Raw genomic sequence first — 14,717 nt, 5'->3', positions numbered from 1 at the left:
GCAAATCTTTAAATGCCAAGTGAATTTATTGACTTTTCACTCTGATCTAATTGTGCCGAGACAAAACTACATTTTGGCTTTCACAGTTATCCTGTCATGGCTTTTATTCAGAAAAGGTTACAGATTCAGGTTGTTCTGAGCTCATTTTCTCAAAAAAGCTGCAAACTCTTCATCGTGCATGTTCAGCCACGTCAAATGTGTCAGCTCACGTTTGACGTGAAGAGAAGGAAAGCTGAGATCGAAACTTATGGATTTCTTGCAGTTGTCTCAGAAGTCATCTATTCTGGTTCCCATATATCTCTCAGATATGGATCAAACTGCATTTTACAAGTAATCAGTTCAAAGGTTTTAAATCATATTCTTGCAGCTATTTTTGCTTTAATTTAGTGTATTTTTAAATATAGCGATAATCCAGTACTTAAATAAAACTGATGGGGTTAAGGTGCATATTTGTTGCAAAAGTGGCACGATGAATTGTCAGATGTTAAAATTCTTACAATTTGTATATCTGGAAGCTATTCAAGACTTGTAAGAAGATTTATATTAAAAATAAGTATCTACAACCAGAAAATCAAGTATTTAACACACTTTGCATGTCATATAAAGCTTCACAATATAAAAATAAATTCCTGAGGTGTGATTTGGCTTTGAAGCATCTTCTCTTTGGTTCAGGCCACTGAACTTGAGGCAGTGTGCACACAGTGTTGTCTGAATGTTGGGACAGTGTGCGGTATTATTCAGGAAGCTTTGACAATGGACACTCGGCTGGGTGGATCCACGTGATGAAGCCCCAAACCCAGACACACTGGCTGACTCAGTTCAGCCTTGAATTCATGCAGCTGTGTGACGGTGGAATCTACAGCACTGAATGAGATGCTGCCCTCCTCGAAATTAACCACCACTGCTATTCGGCTGCTCTGCAAGGCACGAGATACAGGAGTTTTGGTTTTGTTATGGCAGGCAAACAGGTTCCCTTTGCCTTTGTGCACAAGACTCCAGGACTCTGTGTTGTTTCCGAAGGCGCTGGTTTCCTTGCACTTTCGTTGGATGCTCTTGTAGGATACAGCAATGTCCCAGTGCCCCTCAGCCTCCACCTCCCAGACATGGACACCAGAGGAGAAGCACTGGGAGGAGAGGACCTGCGGGGCTTCATCGAAACGGCTGTTACTGTTGGGATAATCCAGCTTTGCGTTCACTCTCTCAGCTGTTTTGAGATCAGCAGACACTCCAAGAACGTGATTGACAGTGTTGAGGTCCAACATGAGAGCTCCTGACAAACAGACACACGACTATAAGTACATTTACATACAGTGTTTTGTTGCTACCCCAGTTTTAAAATAATAATAATACATTTTATTTAGAAGTGCCTTTCAAAACACTTTACAGAACAAATAAGACAAAATCAAAGTCTATTAAGACTTTAAAGCAATTACCTTAGCTTTGTAGCTAAAGCTACCGTAGCTAACCATTAGGAGGTCACCAGATGACCTACCTGCGCTTTTCCTAATTCTCAATCTTGTTTTCCGTTCAATAAATGTTGCAGTCTTACTTTCAATCACTCAATCTCAATATTCTTGTTTCTCCTAATTCTGCCACACTCACAGTTGTCTCAACACAAGCAATACAGTGCAAATGTAAAAGTGAGGTCAGAGGTCAAATGTGACAGGTGTTGTGATTTTGCACCATATAAGTGAAACTGAATTGAATGACTTTAAATCATTATATGGTACTTTATATATCTTGAGAATACACACCACATTTTAAAACAGTTTCTAAGTTATAACACGTTTTGTCAGTTTTCATCCATTAAATCAGTTGACCCTGAAAACCTTGATGGATGTAAGCCAAACAAATTGTACACCCCTGCAAAGCTTTACCAGAATTCATTCAAAACTTTTCAAGCTATCAAGCTTAACAGACAGAATCACACACACGCAAATGCTACCAAAAAAAATAACCTCATGCCAGTCCTACCTTGATCTTCTGTTTCTTTAGGTCTGTAGCTTTTCATGGAATGATAAACCAAACTTTCTATGGAGGGATACATAAATGTTATTCAGACTTCTGAGTGGAACAGAATTAGAGTTTAGTAATTATAGTTTACAAAAAAGCAGATAAAAGGTTTGTTCAGCCCTGCATTACCACACAGACATGAACATTTTGACTTTAAGAAATACGGTATTCACTATCTTGCCAGGAGATGGATATGAAAGCTGCTGTGTGATACATAAAAAAGACTCAGAAGAACGTTAGCCTGGCTTAGTATAAAGACTGGAAGCAGGGGTAGCGTCTAGATTAGCACCCAGCAAACAATGCAGGGCTGACAAAGAAAGATTTGCACTGCATAACTCCATCAGTGAAATGGACACTTGAACCCTCCTTACCTGCGATCGTGGAATAGATGTCATGCACGCGGTTCTGTTGCTCGTCCAGCGCTTCTGTCAGCGTCTGGTTCTCCACAGAGAAGTTGTAGGCTGGTTGAAAGAAAGAAAAGGCAGACGTGAGTGAGTTTACACATAGACACAAAAGAAACACAAGAACAAGGGGCTCGGGGTTCTATTACCGTAATAGAGAACTATGAACCAGAGTAAGAGCAGGACTATGGTGACACCGTTGATGGAGTTCATTTTCTGTTTCTGGGTTCAAAGAAAAGGACATTAGCCACAGGAACAAACTGTAAACACCTTGAAATGAGATATTAAGATGTCAGGAAACAGGACTCACGTTATGATGAATGTCTTCTTGCAGTTTTCTTACAGTGTTGCTGGATTCTGTGATTTGATCCATGAGCGTTTTAAAGTGCTGGTCCATGTACTCCTGTCAAATGCACACACAATATTACCTTAAATTGCCTTAACATCTATAAATAGCAATCAGTCTTAGGCTGCGATTCAGATTTTCATTTTGTTTTACTCACATATTAAACAGATATATTTGCAGATATGAAGTTGTTAGTCTCATACATTCATTTTAGCAGTACAGCTGAAATGATCCTACCCCTAACCCTAGACTGGTTGCCCGTGACCAGGTGGATTTTAAGAGGTCAATGAATGAATCAAGATAACCTGATTGTGCAACATTGAGTCCAAGATGGTTATTAAACTCACGGTAAGTTGTCTCCGTAGGACAGTGGAGGTCTCAGTGGCCACGTTAAGCTGCTTGCCCTCCAGTGTGCAAATGCTGCAGATGTAGCGTCTGGATGACTTGCAGTAGTACCTCAGCACCTCATCCTCATGCTGTGGGCACCTCCTCTCTGCGAGGTCGCTCAGCGGTCCCACCAGAGGGTGCCCAGTGAACACTGGCAGCTTCTGGTGGTCCTTGACGTGCTCTTTGCACAGCGACACCTCACACTTTGTACATGTCTTGACAGCCAAGATGTTTTTCTCTGGGCAGTAGTCGCAGTACACACATTTTGTCTGCTTTTCCTGGGGAGAAAATGTCAGATATTGACATGAAGAATGATGTATTGCAGTCCCGCAGAGTTGTTTACACTTTTTAAGACTGCCAAACAGATTTGAGATTCTAAAAAGTGCATCTAGTGGGCACCCTGGTCCTCCTGCTCAGCCTGAAGTCCTCTGCGATGCTGGCCAGCGCGTAGCTCTTCTGCACAGTAACAACCTGACCAAAATGCGCCCTGCAGTCTGGACACTTGAATGGGACGTCTGAGGAGTGATCCATCAGGCCTTCCAGGCATGTCATACACATGCTGTGTCCACAGGGCAGCTGCCGAGGATCCTTGAATATGTCCTGGCACACTGGACACATGAGCATCTCCTCCATCCGGCTTTCCTCTGCATCTTCCATCTCTGAAAATAAAAAATACGAGTGACAGCGAGCGTGGAAAGAGCAAGAAGGAAGGCGTGACACGCAAACTTTTTCCAGCGTCACACTACTGTGGGTCTAAACACTTCCTGTTGAGTTTGCTTTGAATAAACCATCAACCTCAGCATGAAGGCACTCGAAGATTTAATGCCTACCTCGTTATCCAAAAGGTGTCGGAGGCTTGTCGGGATTATTCGTTTTCTGTCTTCGCTACATACATTGCTAAAAGTGAAAGCACCTCAGTGTTATGTTTCATACTTCCTGGTGGGCGGGGCTTACGTGGACTATTCGTTACGTGTTTCCGGTTGCGTCAACGTAGCCTTATTTTTTAAAATACCGAGTCACACTCTGTTAATGTCGGTGCTAGATTTTAAACTGTCAGTCAAAGATTTCCAGGTACTGTGCGTACTTATCCCTAACTTACCATTGTGTTTTTACACTTTTCAGATAATCAACCCAGTCAAACTAAAAGCGTCAGTCAGTTGTGCTGACTCAGTTAATTACCGACACTTAGAAAAAAAGCACGAACAAGAAAATAAAGAAAATGGTAGATTTTACTAACTAAACCCTCTGAATGAACTCAAATAGTGGTCATCGGTAATTTCACGTTATCTCTAACTGATTAATAAAAGGGAGTATATAATACTGAAGGACAGGGTCCTGGTGCTCTCTTTGAAAGCCATGTCCTTCCTCCACTTTGTTCTGCTCGTCCAGTTTTCATGTCAGCGCTTGTCCTCCGCTGTCAGGAAAACTTCAGTTGTTTTCAGAGGAACTCTGTAGAGAACATGCCGGTTAAACACGCAGATAACCTCTCCGAGTAATAACCCTGCGACCGAAAAGTGTCTTATAACTGAGATAAGATGCGGTGGAAAAAGAAATTTCACACTTCTTTTTTTTTTTTTTTTTTTTTCTGAGAAGCCAACTCAGTGACAATAAGTCTGGAAAGGGTTACAAAGCGGTTTCTAATGCTTTGGGACTCCAGTGAATCAGGGTGAGAGACATCCACAAATGGAGAAAACTTGGATTCCAAAATTACTCCAAAAACACATCAATGACTTTTCCAGGTGGTCACAAAAAACACAAAAAGAACTGCAAACCTCACTTTCATTGAGCTCCATTCTATTCTATTTATGTACTGCCAAATCACAGGTCACCTTAAGGCACTTTATATTGTAAGACCCTCAGATAATAGAGACCTCAACAATAAATAAATAAAAAAACAACCCTATGAGCAGGCACTTGGCAACAGTGGGAAAGAAAAACTTGAATTTAACAGGAAGAAACCTCCAGCAGATCCAGGCTCAGGGAGGGGCGACCATGTGTCATGACTGATTGTGGGTGATGAGAGAATTACAGTATCAGTGCAGGTCAGTGATCACGATGCAATAATAAGAAACAGACAAGGCAAAAATGGCATCCATTGGAGAGCTCCAAGGAGAAAACCACTGCTGACTGAAAAGAACACAAAGTATCGTCTTACATCTGTCAACAGCAAAAAATTCTGTGGACTGACAAGAGTTTTTGGAAGGTTTAAGTCCCTTTACATCTAGCATAAAACCAGCACAGGACATCATAAAGATAACATCATACCAAACATGGTGGTGGTAGTGTGACGGTCTGGGGCTGCTTTGCTGTAATTAATGGAACAATAAATTCTGCTCTCTACCAGGAAAACACATCAACAAAAAAAATGGCCTGTATTTGTATAGCGCTTTTCTAGTCCCTAAAGACCCCAAAGTGCTTTACACAACCTGTCATTCACACATTCACACACTGGTGATGGCAGCTACATTGTAGCCACAGCCACCCTGGGGGCACTGACAGAGGCGAGGCTCCTGGACACTGGCACCACTGGGCCCTCTGACCACCACCAGTAGGCAACGGGTGAAGTGTCTTGCCCAAGGACACAACGACCGACTGTCCAAGCTGGGGCTTGAACCGGCAACCTTCCGATTACAACGCGAACTCCCAACTTTTGAGCCACGATCGCCCCTAGCAAGTCCACCTCTGAATGACCCAGATATTAAAAAGCATCAGTTTACAGGCTCTTCATACTCAAAACTCCTCCAATGTGGCTGAATTAAATTAATTATACAAACAAGAGTTCCTTCACTGCCATCTAAAAACCTCATTGCCTGCTATCACAAAGGCTTGATTGCAGTTCTTGCTGCCCAGAGTGGAACAACTAGTTATTAGGTTTATGGGGCAATTAGTTTTTCATAAAGTGGGTTTAAATAGCCGCCTTTCCCAATAATAAATGAAATCAGCATTAAAAGCTGCATTTTGTATTTACATTGGTTTGAATGCTTTGATCTTCACACACAAAATAAACTTTAAAAATTTTTTTTTTTATTGATACAAGAGACAAATGTTCATCAGAAAAAGTTATTAAAAACACTGAAAACAAGATGTTATTCAATGGACATGTAGTTAATAAAAAAAAACAAAAAAAAAAAACCCCGTCCCTTAAATGAAGACGAGAGCATATTTGTTACGTTTTAACTTATAAAGTCACCATGAAACATACAGGTCATGGAGAGCAAGACATCTACAGACGGCGAATAATCGTAACGTGCTACAAAGTCAAAGAGTCAGTAATAAGTGACATAAGTGTTAATTAAAACAAAAACAAAGACTTGAAAAACAAATCTATAAAAGATAAGAGTGTATAAAAGCACATCATTTAACGTGAAATGTTGAGAGGTGGAGAACCGTAGGCTTTCCAATACAGACAACCACCAGATATCTCAGGTCTACCCATTAATGCTGTGTTTCAAGACATTTATAACATCTCCATCTCCAAGGAGCACCAGAGCATTTGTAAGCTGGTTAACTGTGCAGTGGCGGGTGGGTTTCCCTGCAATTTGATTGTGCGTTTCTCAGGAGGTTTAATGCCAAAACATGTGTAGTAGTCGCAGTCTTGCAGCCCCATTAATAACCCACAATCACAAAAACTATGGCATGAACTAAACACACAAATTACAGCAGAACCCCCCCCCCCAAAAAAAAAATTTTGTAGTACAACTCCCCCCCAAAAAATGGCAGTCATTCAGGTCATTGGTCGTCATAGGAGGTGGGACAGAAGAAAAAAAAAGAAGGCAGCTGAACTTCTTTAAGTTTAGAAAGATGCTTTGGTTTCAAAAACAAGAAGGTGGAGAGCCTCAGGTAAACCATATTGGGGTTATTGGCCCTGGGAGGTGGTTTCACCCTTAATGTCCCACGTCAGCGACTATGGTGTCAATACCCGGGACATCTTCTTGGATGCGAAACGTCTTTCCAAACCTAAAGAAGTCCAGCTGCCTTCTTTTCTCAAGCTCCTAAGATCCAATTACAACCCCAGTTATTTTAGGACAACTCCAAATAAACAATCAACATAAGCAATCTTATGACTTTCACTTCTCTTCTTTAAGTTTCTCGGGACAGCTTCTGTTTATAGTGTCTTCAGTGTGAGGTAGACATCCGTGTGGCTGCTCACAGCTGTTCCTACAGCTTTAAGCCGGCGATCGTTCTGAATGAAGGAACGAAGAGCTCACAGTGGTTCACTTTGTGCTTCTCTAGATTCCTCATGATCCTGAACGTCTTGCCGCACGTGGCACAGCTGAAAGGCTTCTCTCCGGAGTGAAACCTCAAGTGCGCTTTTAGGTTGTCTCGCAGCCGAAAGCTTTTACCGCACTGCGTGCAGGTGTGCGGCCTCTCCCCCGTGTGGAACCTCGAGTGGCGGCGGAGACTCTTTCGCAGGGCGAACGTTTTAGAGCACGCAGAACACGAGTACGGCTTTTCTCCGGTGTGGAAGCGTTTGTGCCGCCGGAGGATCTTCCTCCGGCTGAATGTTTTCCCGCAGATGCTGCAAGAGTATCCATCTCGGGAGCGACTGATGACCGTTTGGAGGCGCCATATGTCATTTGCGCATCTGGTGAAGCAGCACAGGCGATGGCCAGTGTGAAGACCTTGATGACGGCGGAGATCTTTTGGCACAGGCCAACCGTTTTTGAGGTCAACGCTGTGAGCTTTGGCAGCGTCGCCCTGAATGTCTGATTCAGGCAACGTGAGAACATTTACCAGCTGCACTGCGCAGGGACGCAGCAGCTTTGGATCTGGAGATGTGAGTTTCAATTTCATCTGGAGATGGTTCTTTGCTTCCTTCTGAGCGTGGACCCACTCCCACACTCCAGTGTGTGCAGGAGTCGCAGCGCCATCAGATGGGGATGGACTGTAGGCAGTGCCTTTAGCTGTGCTGACACTGGCCTGCTGAGGCTCGGCTTGAGCAGGCTTCTCCGATTGATCAACTTTGGGTGTTGGAGACTCCAGCTTAAGGATCAGCGGGCAAACAAACTTCACCTTCTCCCCAGAAGCAGAGTTGTTCGTGTCAGGCTGAATTACAAGAAGCTTCTGATCAGCTGACGTCTCTGTGGAGACTGAAACAGATCACATACATCTTTAATGACACTGAACATTTTCACCATCCTTTCATGCCATCAAATAACAGGGGCAGATACGGTATTTAAAACACTGTCATTACACGTGTCCTCACCTTGTTTTTGTATGTTTGTATGTATGTTAAATAATCCCCACAACTGAAGAATTTGACATTATTTGAAACCATAAAATGTAAAAATGCTCACAAAATGCAACAGCGTGACACTGGCACTCAAACTTTGCAGCTCTACCCCGTCCGAATTCTTGCACCACATGAGTGAGTGCACGATGTGCTTCATGGGAGTGTAATGATGGAAGCACAACGTTCTGAAATTTAACAATCTTTAACCACGGTAATTATTAAAGACAGGTGACAGAGTGCCGTGAGTGACGAGCGGAGCTAGTGTTCTTGCTAATTCATGTAGCTGTGAAGTGAAATGGTCAAGTATCGCTGCTGTTAGCACGACACGGCAGCAACACAACAAAGTGTTTCCAAGTGTTAGCACAGCACACTCTCATGATACACTGTTGTATTACTGTAGGGTCTACCTTACAATATAAAGCACCTTGAGGAGACTGTTGTTGTGATTTGGTGCTGTATAAATAAAATTGAGTCAAACTTTTGTATTGCTACTCTGTGTATAAAAAAAGCATTTAGCCTAAGCCTACTTGCTCCACCACATTATTAAACTATCGCGTGATGCTAAAAATCGATATTTGCAAGAATAATGCCGCATTACAACTTGCGTGCGATACACATCCTGCATCATAGAGGAACACACAGGTTTCTCAATGTTGTGGTTTACTGGTCTGAGGGAGCAAAAAGCCACAGCTTTACTGATGACACTTAACATCAGACAGAAATCCAGGTACTCGTCATAGTATTTACAGTGGGGCAAAAAAGTATTTAGTCAGCCACCGATTGTGCAAGTTCCCCCACCTAAAATGATGACAGAGGTCAGTAATTTGCACCAGAGGTACACTTCAACTGTGAGAGACAGAATGTGAAAAAAAAATCCATGAATCCACATGGTAGGATTTGTAAAGAATTTATTCGTAAATCAGGGTGGAAAATAAGTATTTAGTCAATAACAAAAATACAACTCAATACTTTGTAACATAACCTTTGTTGGCAATAACAGAGGTCAAACGTTTACTATAGGTCTTTACCAGGTTTGCACACACAGTAGCTTGTATTTTGGCCCATTCCTCCATGCAGATCTTCTCGAGAGCAGTGATGTTTTGGGGCTGTCGCCGAGCAACACGGACTTTCAACTCCCGCCACAGATTTTCTATGGGGTTGAGGTCTGGAGACTGGCTAGGCCACTCCAGGACTTTCAAATGCTTCTTACGGAGCCACTCCTTTGTTGCCCGGGCGGTGTGTTTTGGATCATTGTCATGTTGGAAGACCCAGCCTCGTTTCATCTTCAAAGTTCTCACTGATGGAAGGAGGTTTTGGCTCAAAATCTCACGATACATGGCCCCATTCATTCTGTCCTTAACACGGATCAGTCGTCCTGTCCCCTTGGCAGAAAAACAGCCCCATAGCATGATGTTTCCACCCCCATGCTTCACAGTAGGTATGGTGTTCTTGGGATGCAACTCAGTATTCTTCTTCCTCCAAACACGACGAGTTGAGTTTATACCAAAAAGTTCTACTTTGGTTTCATCTGACCACATGACATTCTCCCAATCCTCTGCTGTATCATCCATGTGCTCTCTGGCAAACTTCAGACGGGCCTGGACATGCACTGGCTTCAGCAGCGGAACACGTCTGGCACTGCGGGATTTGATTCCCTGCCGTTGTAGTGTGTTACTGATGGTGACCTTTGTTACTTTGGTCCCAGCTCTCTGCAGGTCATTCACCAGGTCCCCCCGTGTGGTTCTGGGATCTTTGCTCACCGTTCTCATGATCATTTTGACCCCACGGGATGAGATCTTGCGTGGAGCCCCAGATCGAGGGAGATTATCAGTGGTCTTGTATGTCTTCCATTTTCTGATGATTGCTCCCACAGTTGATTTTTTCACACCAAGCTGCTTGCCTATTGTAGATTCACTCTTCCCAGTCTGGTGCAGGTCTACAATACTTTTCCTGGTGTCCTTCGAAAGCTCTTTGGTCTTGGCCATGGCGGAGTTTGGAGTCTGACTGTTTGAGGCTGTAGACAGGTGTCTTTTATACAGATGATGAGTTCAAACAGGTGCCATTCATACAGGTAACGAGTGGGGGACAGAAAAGCGTCTTACAGAAGACGTTACAGGTCTGTGAGAGCCAGAGATTTTCCTTGTTTGAGGTGACCAAATACTTATTTTCCACCCTAATTTACGAATAAATTCTTTACAAATCCTACCATGTGAATTCATGGATTTTTTTTTCACATTCTGTCTCTCACAGTTGAAGTGTACCTCTGGTGCAAATTACTGACCTCTGTCATCATTTTAAGTGGGGGAACTTGCACAATCGGTGGCTGACTAAATACTTTTTTGCCCCACTGTATCTGGTATGTGTGTATATGTACCTGCAGGCACTGTCCATTGGAAAGTAGCATCAAAGCAACTCTCCTATTATGCATGGGAGAGTTGCTATGATGTGTGGAGGGAATATGAAAGAAGTTACAAAAAATAACTTTAATAACTTAATCCTATTGCTTATGATGAATGGATCATTTCCAAACAGAACTGTGCACAGGGTAGATCAGAATACTGCCCATTCTACTTTGCATCAATTATTTATGAATTATTTTACAGAATTTTCGGGTCCTCGCACATTCAGATGCTAGCCTCATGTACCTTGCCCCTTTTCAAGATAAAAGAAAACAACAAAAAGCAAAACAAAACAAATGAGTTATGCAACCAGATCAATTGTACGCTGACTTTTTTAATGTAGTATGCATGGTGTGTGTCTAGCATGCATAATGTGTTCATGCTTCCACTGTGTCAGCATAACACAAAGTTCTTACCATGCAAATCAACTTCTGTCTGAGCACCACAGTCAGATGGAGACTCTGCTCCAAGGACGCTCAACTCCACCGTATCCACAACCTGACCAAAGAAGGAACAAGACACATTTGCATGCATGCATCATGACTAGTGCAATGCATACCGCACCTGAAGCATCGCAGTAATAAAAAACGGGCAACAGAGAAAAGCAGACCAGGCTTCATAAAGTGCCTGTTCTTCATTCCACAGGTGATTTACAGCCCCTGTAAATTCTTACTGACCGGATCCTTCAGGGATGACCACTCGGGGTCAGCAGGCCCATTATCTTCAGCCAAGAGGATTTCTGGCGGAATGAGGCAACCCTCCATCACCACCTCCTTGCACTCCCTCACATAATCGCTATCCGAGACAAAAGTGAGCCCTACGGAGTAGAGGAGGGGGAGGGTTAACGCTGGCAACTACACTTCAGCTTCGTGCAAGATTGCTTGGTGATATGCAAACATGCATCAAACTATTTCTTTATCGACGTCACAGAACTCTGTTGGAATAACTTTCAAACATGTTTTTATTTATTTTTTTACTGGAGCTAAAAGCCCCACTCGTGTACCAGGAGCTGCAGCAGAGCTGTGAACACAAACAGGAAGTAACGACGTTTAAAGCCTCAGAAACACGAACCATGAAGCAGCGACGGCTCCTCCGCGCTGTCGCCCACTTGCACTCCGATGCTCCGTTTTGTGTCCCCGCTCGATAAAACATCCGAGGTTTCACTTCCCTTCCCGTCCTCACCGCGGCCCAGGTCCACCTCGGATGCTCGGTATCTGCTCTCGAACAGTTTGATTAACTCCACCGAGGCCGCTTTAACCAGCGAGCCTAGCACCGACTCCACCTGCGCCTGGAGGCTCACGACCACCGTCGACATGCTGCCTGTTCCTGCCGTGCAGAAGTTCACACCGTAAAGGAAGTTAAAATTTAGAAGAAGTATTTATTTACCAACCGTATAGCCACATGGTTTGCAGAGGGAAGAGGTGTGTCTACTAGTGGGGGAGGAGTGGCCAAAGGAATGGCCTTCCTCTTCTTTCAGTTTGCTAATTGGCAGCCGGCAAAGACCTTTAAGGTGCATTACCGCCACCTTGTGGATTAGCGTGGTTACTGTCGAAGCCCTACTTCTATAATCTATGTTAGTTTTTCCCAATTGTTTACACACTACTATGTAGGAATACAAAGTAGGAGTACATTTCCCACATACTTTACAGTATTTTCTGTTTTTTTTTAAGTGTGTTTTAAAAAAGTAGGAATCGTGCTTGCAGTGTAGCAGAATTGGTTCAGGGGATTAGTGCATCAGTTACATGTCGTAGCCATTGTGTTTGAAGTACAAGTACAGTAATAGGGCTTTGGAGTTGACGTCACGCTGCAGTATTTTACAGTATACTGTTTTTATTGCAGAGCTGAAAGCTTACCAACATGAGGTGGTCTCCTGAACAGGAGACTGAAATGATAAACATGGTTTCTAGAAAAAACCTCATAACAAATATAAAGAAAAATAATAGAAGACAACAACATATTTCAAAATATTGATAGGGTCAACTTATCAACACTGGACCATCTCTTGCACAGAAATAATCTGAGGATCAACCAGGGTGCCATTTGAACGCAATTCAGAAAGAGTCAAAGAATTGCGATGCAACTATATGCAAGTAAGTCCCACACAATCCCACAATTGATGCATACTCTCAACACTGTATAAATTACAGCACTGTACAGTAATCATACTCTGAACAAAAAAAAAGGCTTACAGCAAGTCATTATGATGACTGGTAGAAGAATGGTCATAGTGTTTTACATTAAGCACATCAGTGTTCAGTTGGTTCTAATAAATGTCTATTCATGTGATGTTTGTGTGTGTCATTTGAAAACAAAATGCCATTTTGACAAGAAATTATATCGTTTTGAATGTAGCGTTTCATTTACAGGAGAATTGAAGGGTTTTGCCCGTTTTGTGTGTGTGTTTTTTTTTATTTCTCTGACAATACGAGGCATTCTTTCAGGAAAGTGTGTAAACAATTGGGGAAAACTGTAATATGCAATTTCCCCTAAAAATATCTGAGCATCTGCCTTTTTTGCGGATGTAATGTGAAAATACTGCAATCTTCCCCTGGTATATCTATTCTGTATTCCTATATCTGTATTCCTCTCATTCTTTTTAATTCTATATTAAATGTTCCTCATTTTCCCTAATTATCCCACCCTTTTCTGTTTTTGTGTCCATGTGCAGTTTCATTTTTATTTTGAATCTCAACATTGCCTTACTTGTTAATATGATTTGCATATACTGTTTACATGAGCTAAGCTCAGACAAAAGAGAGGTGATTGACAGATAATGGTCAGTTTTGATAACCAAAATTTTACTTAGTTAAATAAAACTTAGAAAGAAAGAATTCTGGAACAGCTTTGTCAGTACATCACGTCTCAAAACTTCATCCTGGATTATGTCCAACCTTCTTGCTTCTTCTTTTTGATGGTGTTTAATAAAGTGACTATCCATAATGATGTGACAAAATAAGCCTGGTCCAAAGGATTCACTGCACTTTAGTGACCTTAACATTGATTGGTAGGTGGTTATAACATTGTGGCTTAGAGCTTATAGTTTTAAAGTGGCTCTTCATGGTGTTCCTGTAAGAGGAATTTCAGAAATAAACTGAAATCAGAGTTTTATTACAGCTTTTAGACACACCCAGGACTCTCATATAAACAAAAATGTAATTTTTCTGTCCCACCTTTATCCCTCCCACCAGTCAAAACAGGATACACAGGGTGTATGCTCTTAAAGACCTTGTGCACTTGCACAAACAGGTAGGCTGGAGTATGAAAATATTATGGCAATGTTTCTGGTTTGCTGCCACAGCGTAATTAGTGCTCATGATAAACATAATTCACTCTGGTTTTATCTTTTAGTACAGCCACCATCCCAGAGTAACGCTATGTTTTCATTCTTGAAGGAAAGCTTTTTCAAGTTCACACTGACTCTGCACAGAAGCACACAGGAAATACAAAACAGAAGGGGGCAAAATAGAGTCCATCAATATTTAACTTATCAAGTCTACCTCTTCATCACTGGAGATATCTTTTCAGTAGCTTGACCTCTAATATTCCCACAGGGAATCAAGCTGAAAATCCTCAAAGAAAATTTAATCCCCTAAACCCTTTGAATTCCCCCAAAATATTTTTCTATCCCACCTCTGTAAATCACTACCTTATCGTGGTGGAGGAGTTTGTGTGTCCCAGGGATCCCAGGGGCTGTGTCCTGGTCCTGGGTGAGGGACCAGACAAGGAGTGATTCAGAAGACCCCCATGAGTAGAACATCAAAGGAACAGTTCATGCCTCCTGGGATAGGGTTTACGGGGGCCCCGACCTGGAGCTGGGCCTGGGGAGGGTGCCCGAGAGTATTCATCTCCCTTTTTCGGGCTGTGGGTCCATCCTCCTGCGGGCGCCCAACACCCGCAGGAGGCGGCGTAGGGGTCGGGTGCATTGTCTGGTGGGCAGT

At 42.6% G+C, this 14,717-nt stretch overlaps 2 protein-coding genes across 2 annotated transcripts; both read right to left on the bottom strand.

Moving 5' to 3' along the window:
- Positions 1–85: 85 nt before the first annotated feature.
- On the bottom strand, positions 86–4,120 carry LOC309694453 (E3 ubiquitin/ISG15 ligase TRIM25-like). Its single transcript, XM_082514553.1, has 8 exons — positions 3,978–4,120; positions 3,547–3,806; positions 3,108–3,425; positions 2,725–2,817; positions 2,564–2,636; positions 2,385–2,474; positions 1,975–2,031; positions 86–1,270 (listed from the first exon to the last, which is right to left on the bottom strand). The coding sequence occupies exons 2-8, from the start codon at positions 3,802–3,804 to the stop codon at positions 738–740; spliced, it is 1,422 nt and encodes a 473-aa protein (XP_082370679.1). The 5' UTR covers positions 3,805–3,806; positions 3,978–4,120; the 3' UTR covers positions 86–737.
- Positions 4,121–6,149: 2,029 nt separating this feature from the next.
- On the bottom strand, positions 6,150–12,258 carry LOC309694454 (uncharacterized protein). Its single transcript, XM_082514554.1, has 4 exons — positions 11,851–12,258; positions 11,457–11,596; positions 11,196–11,277; positions 6,150–8,237 (listed from the first exon to the last, which is right to left on the bottom strand). Exons 1-4 carry the CDS (start codon positions 12,092–12,094, stop codon positions 7,306–7,308), a joined length of 1,398 nt encoding a protein of 465 aa, XP_082370680.1. The 5' UTR covers positions 12,095–12,258; the 3' UTR covers positions 6,150–7,305.
- Between the last annotated feature and the right edge of the window lie 2,459 nt (positions 12,259–14,717).

This window comes from Aulonocara stuartgranti, assembly GCF_965226115.1.
Source record: "Aulonocara stuartgranti genome assembly, chromosome: 18".
Classification (NCBI taxonomy): domain Eukaryota; kingdom Metazoa; phylum Chordata; class Actinopteri; order Cichliformes; family Cichlidae; genus Aulonocara; species Aulonocara stuartgranti.
Note: the sequence above shows the minus strand (reverse complement) of the source record. Positions and strands in the feature narration are given on the sequence as shown.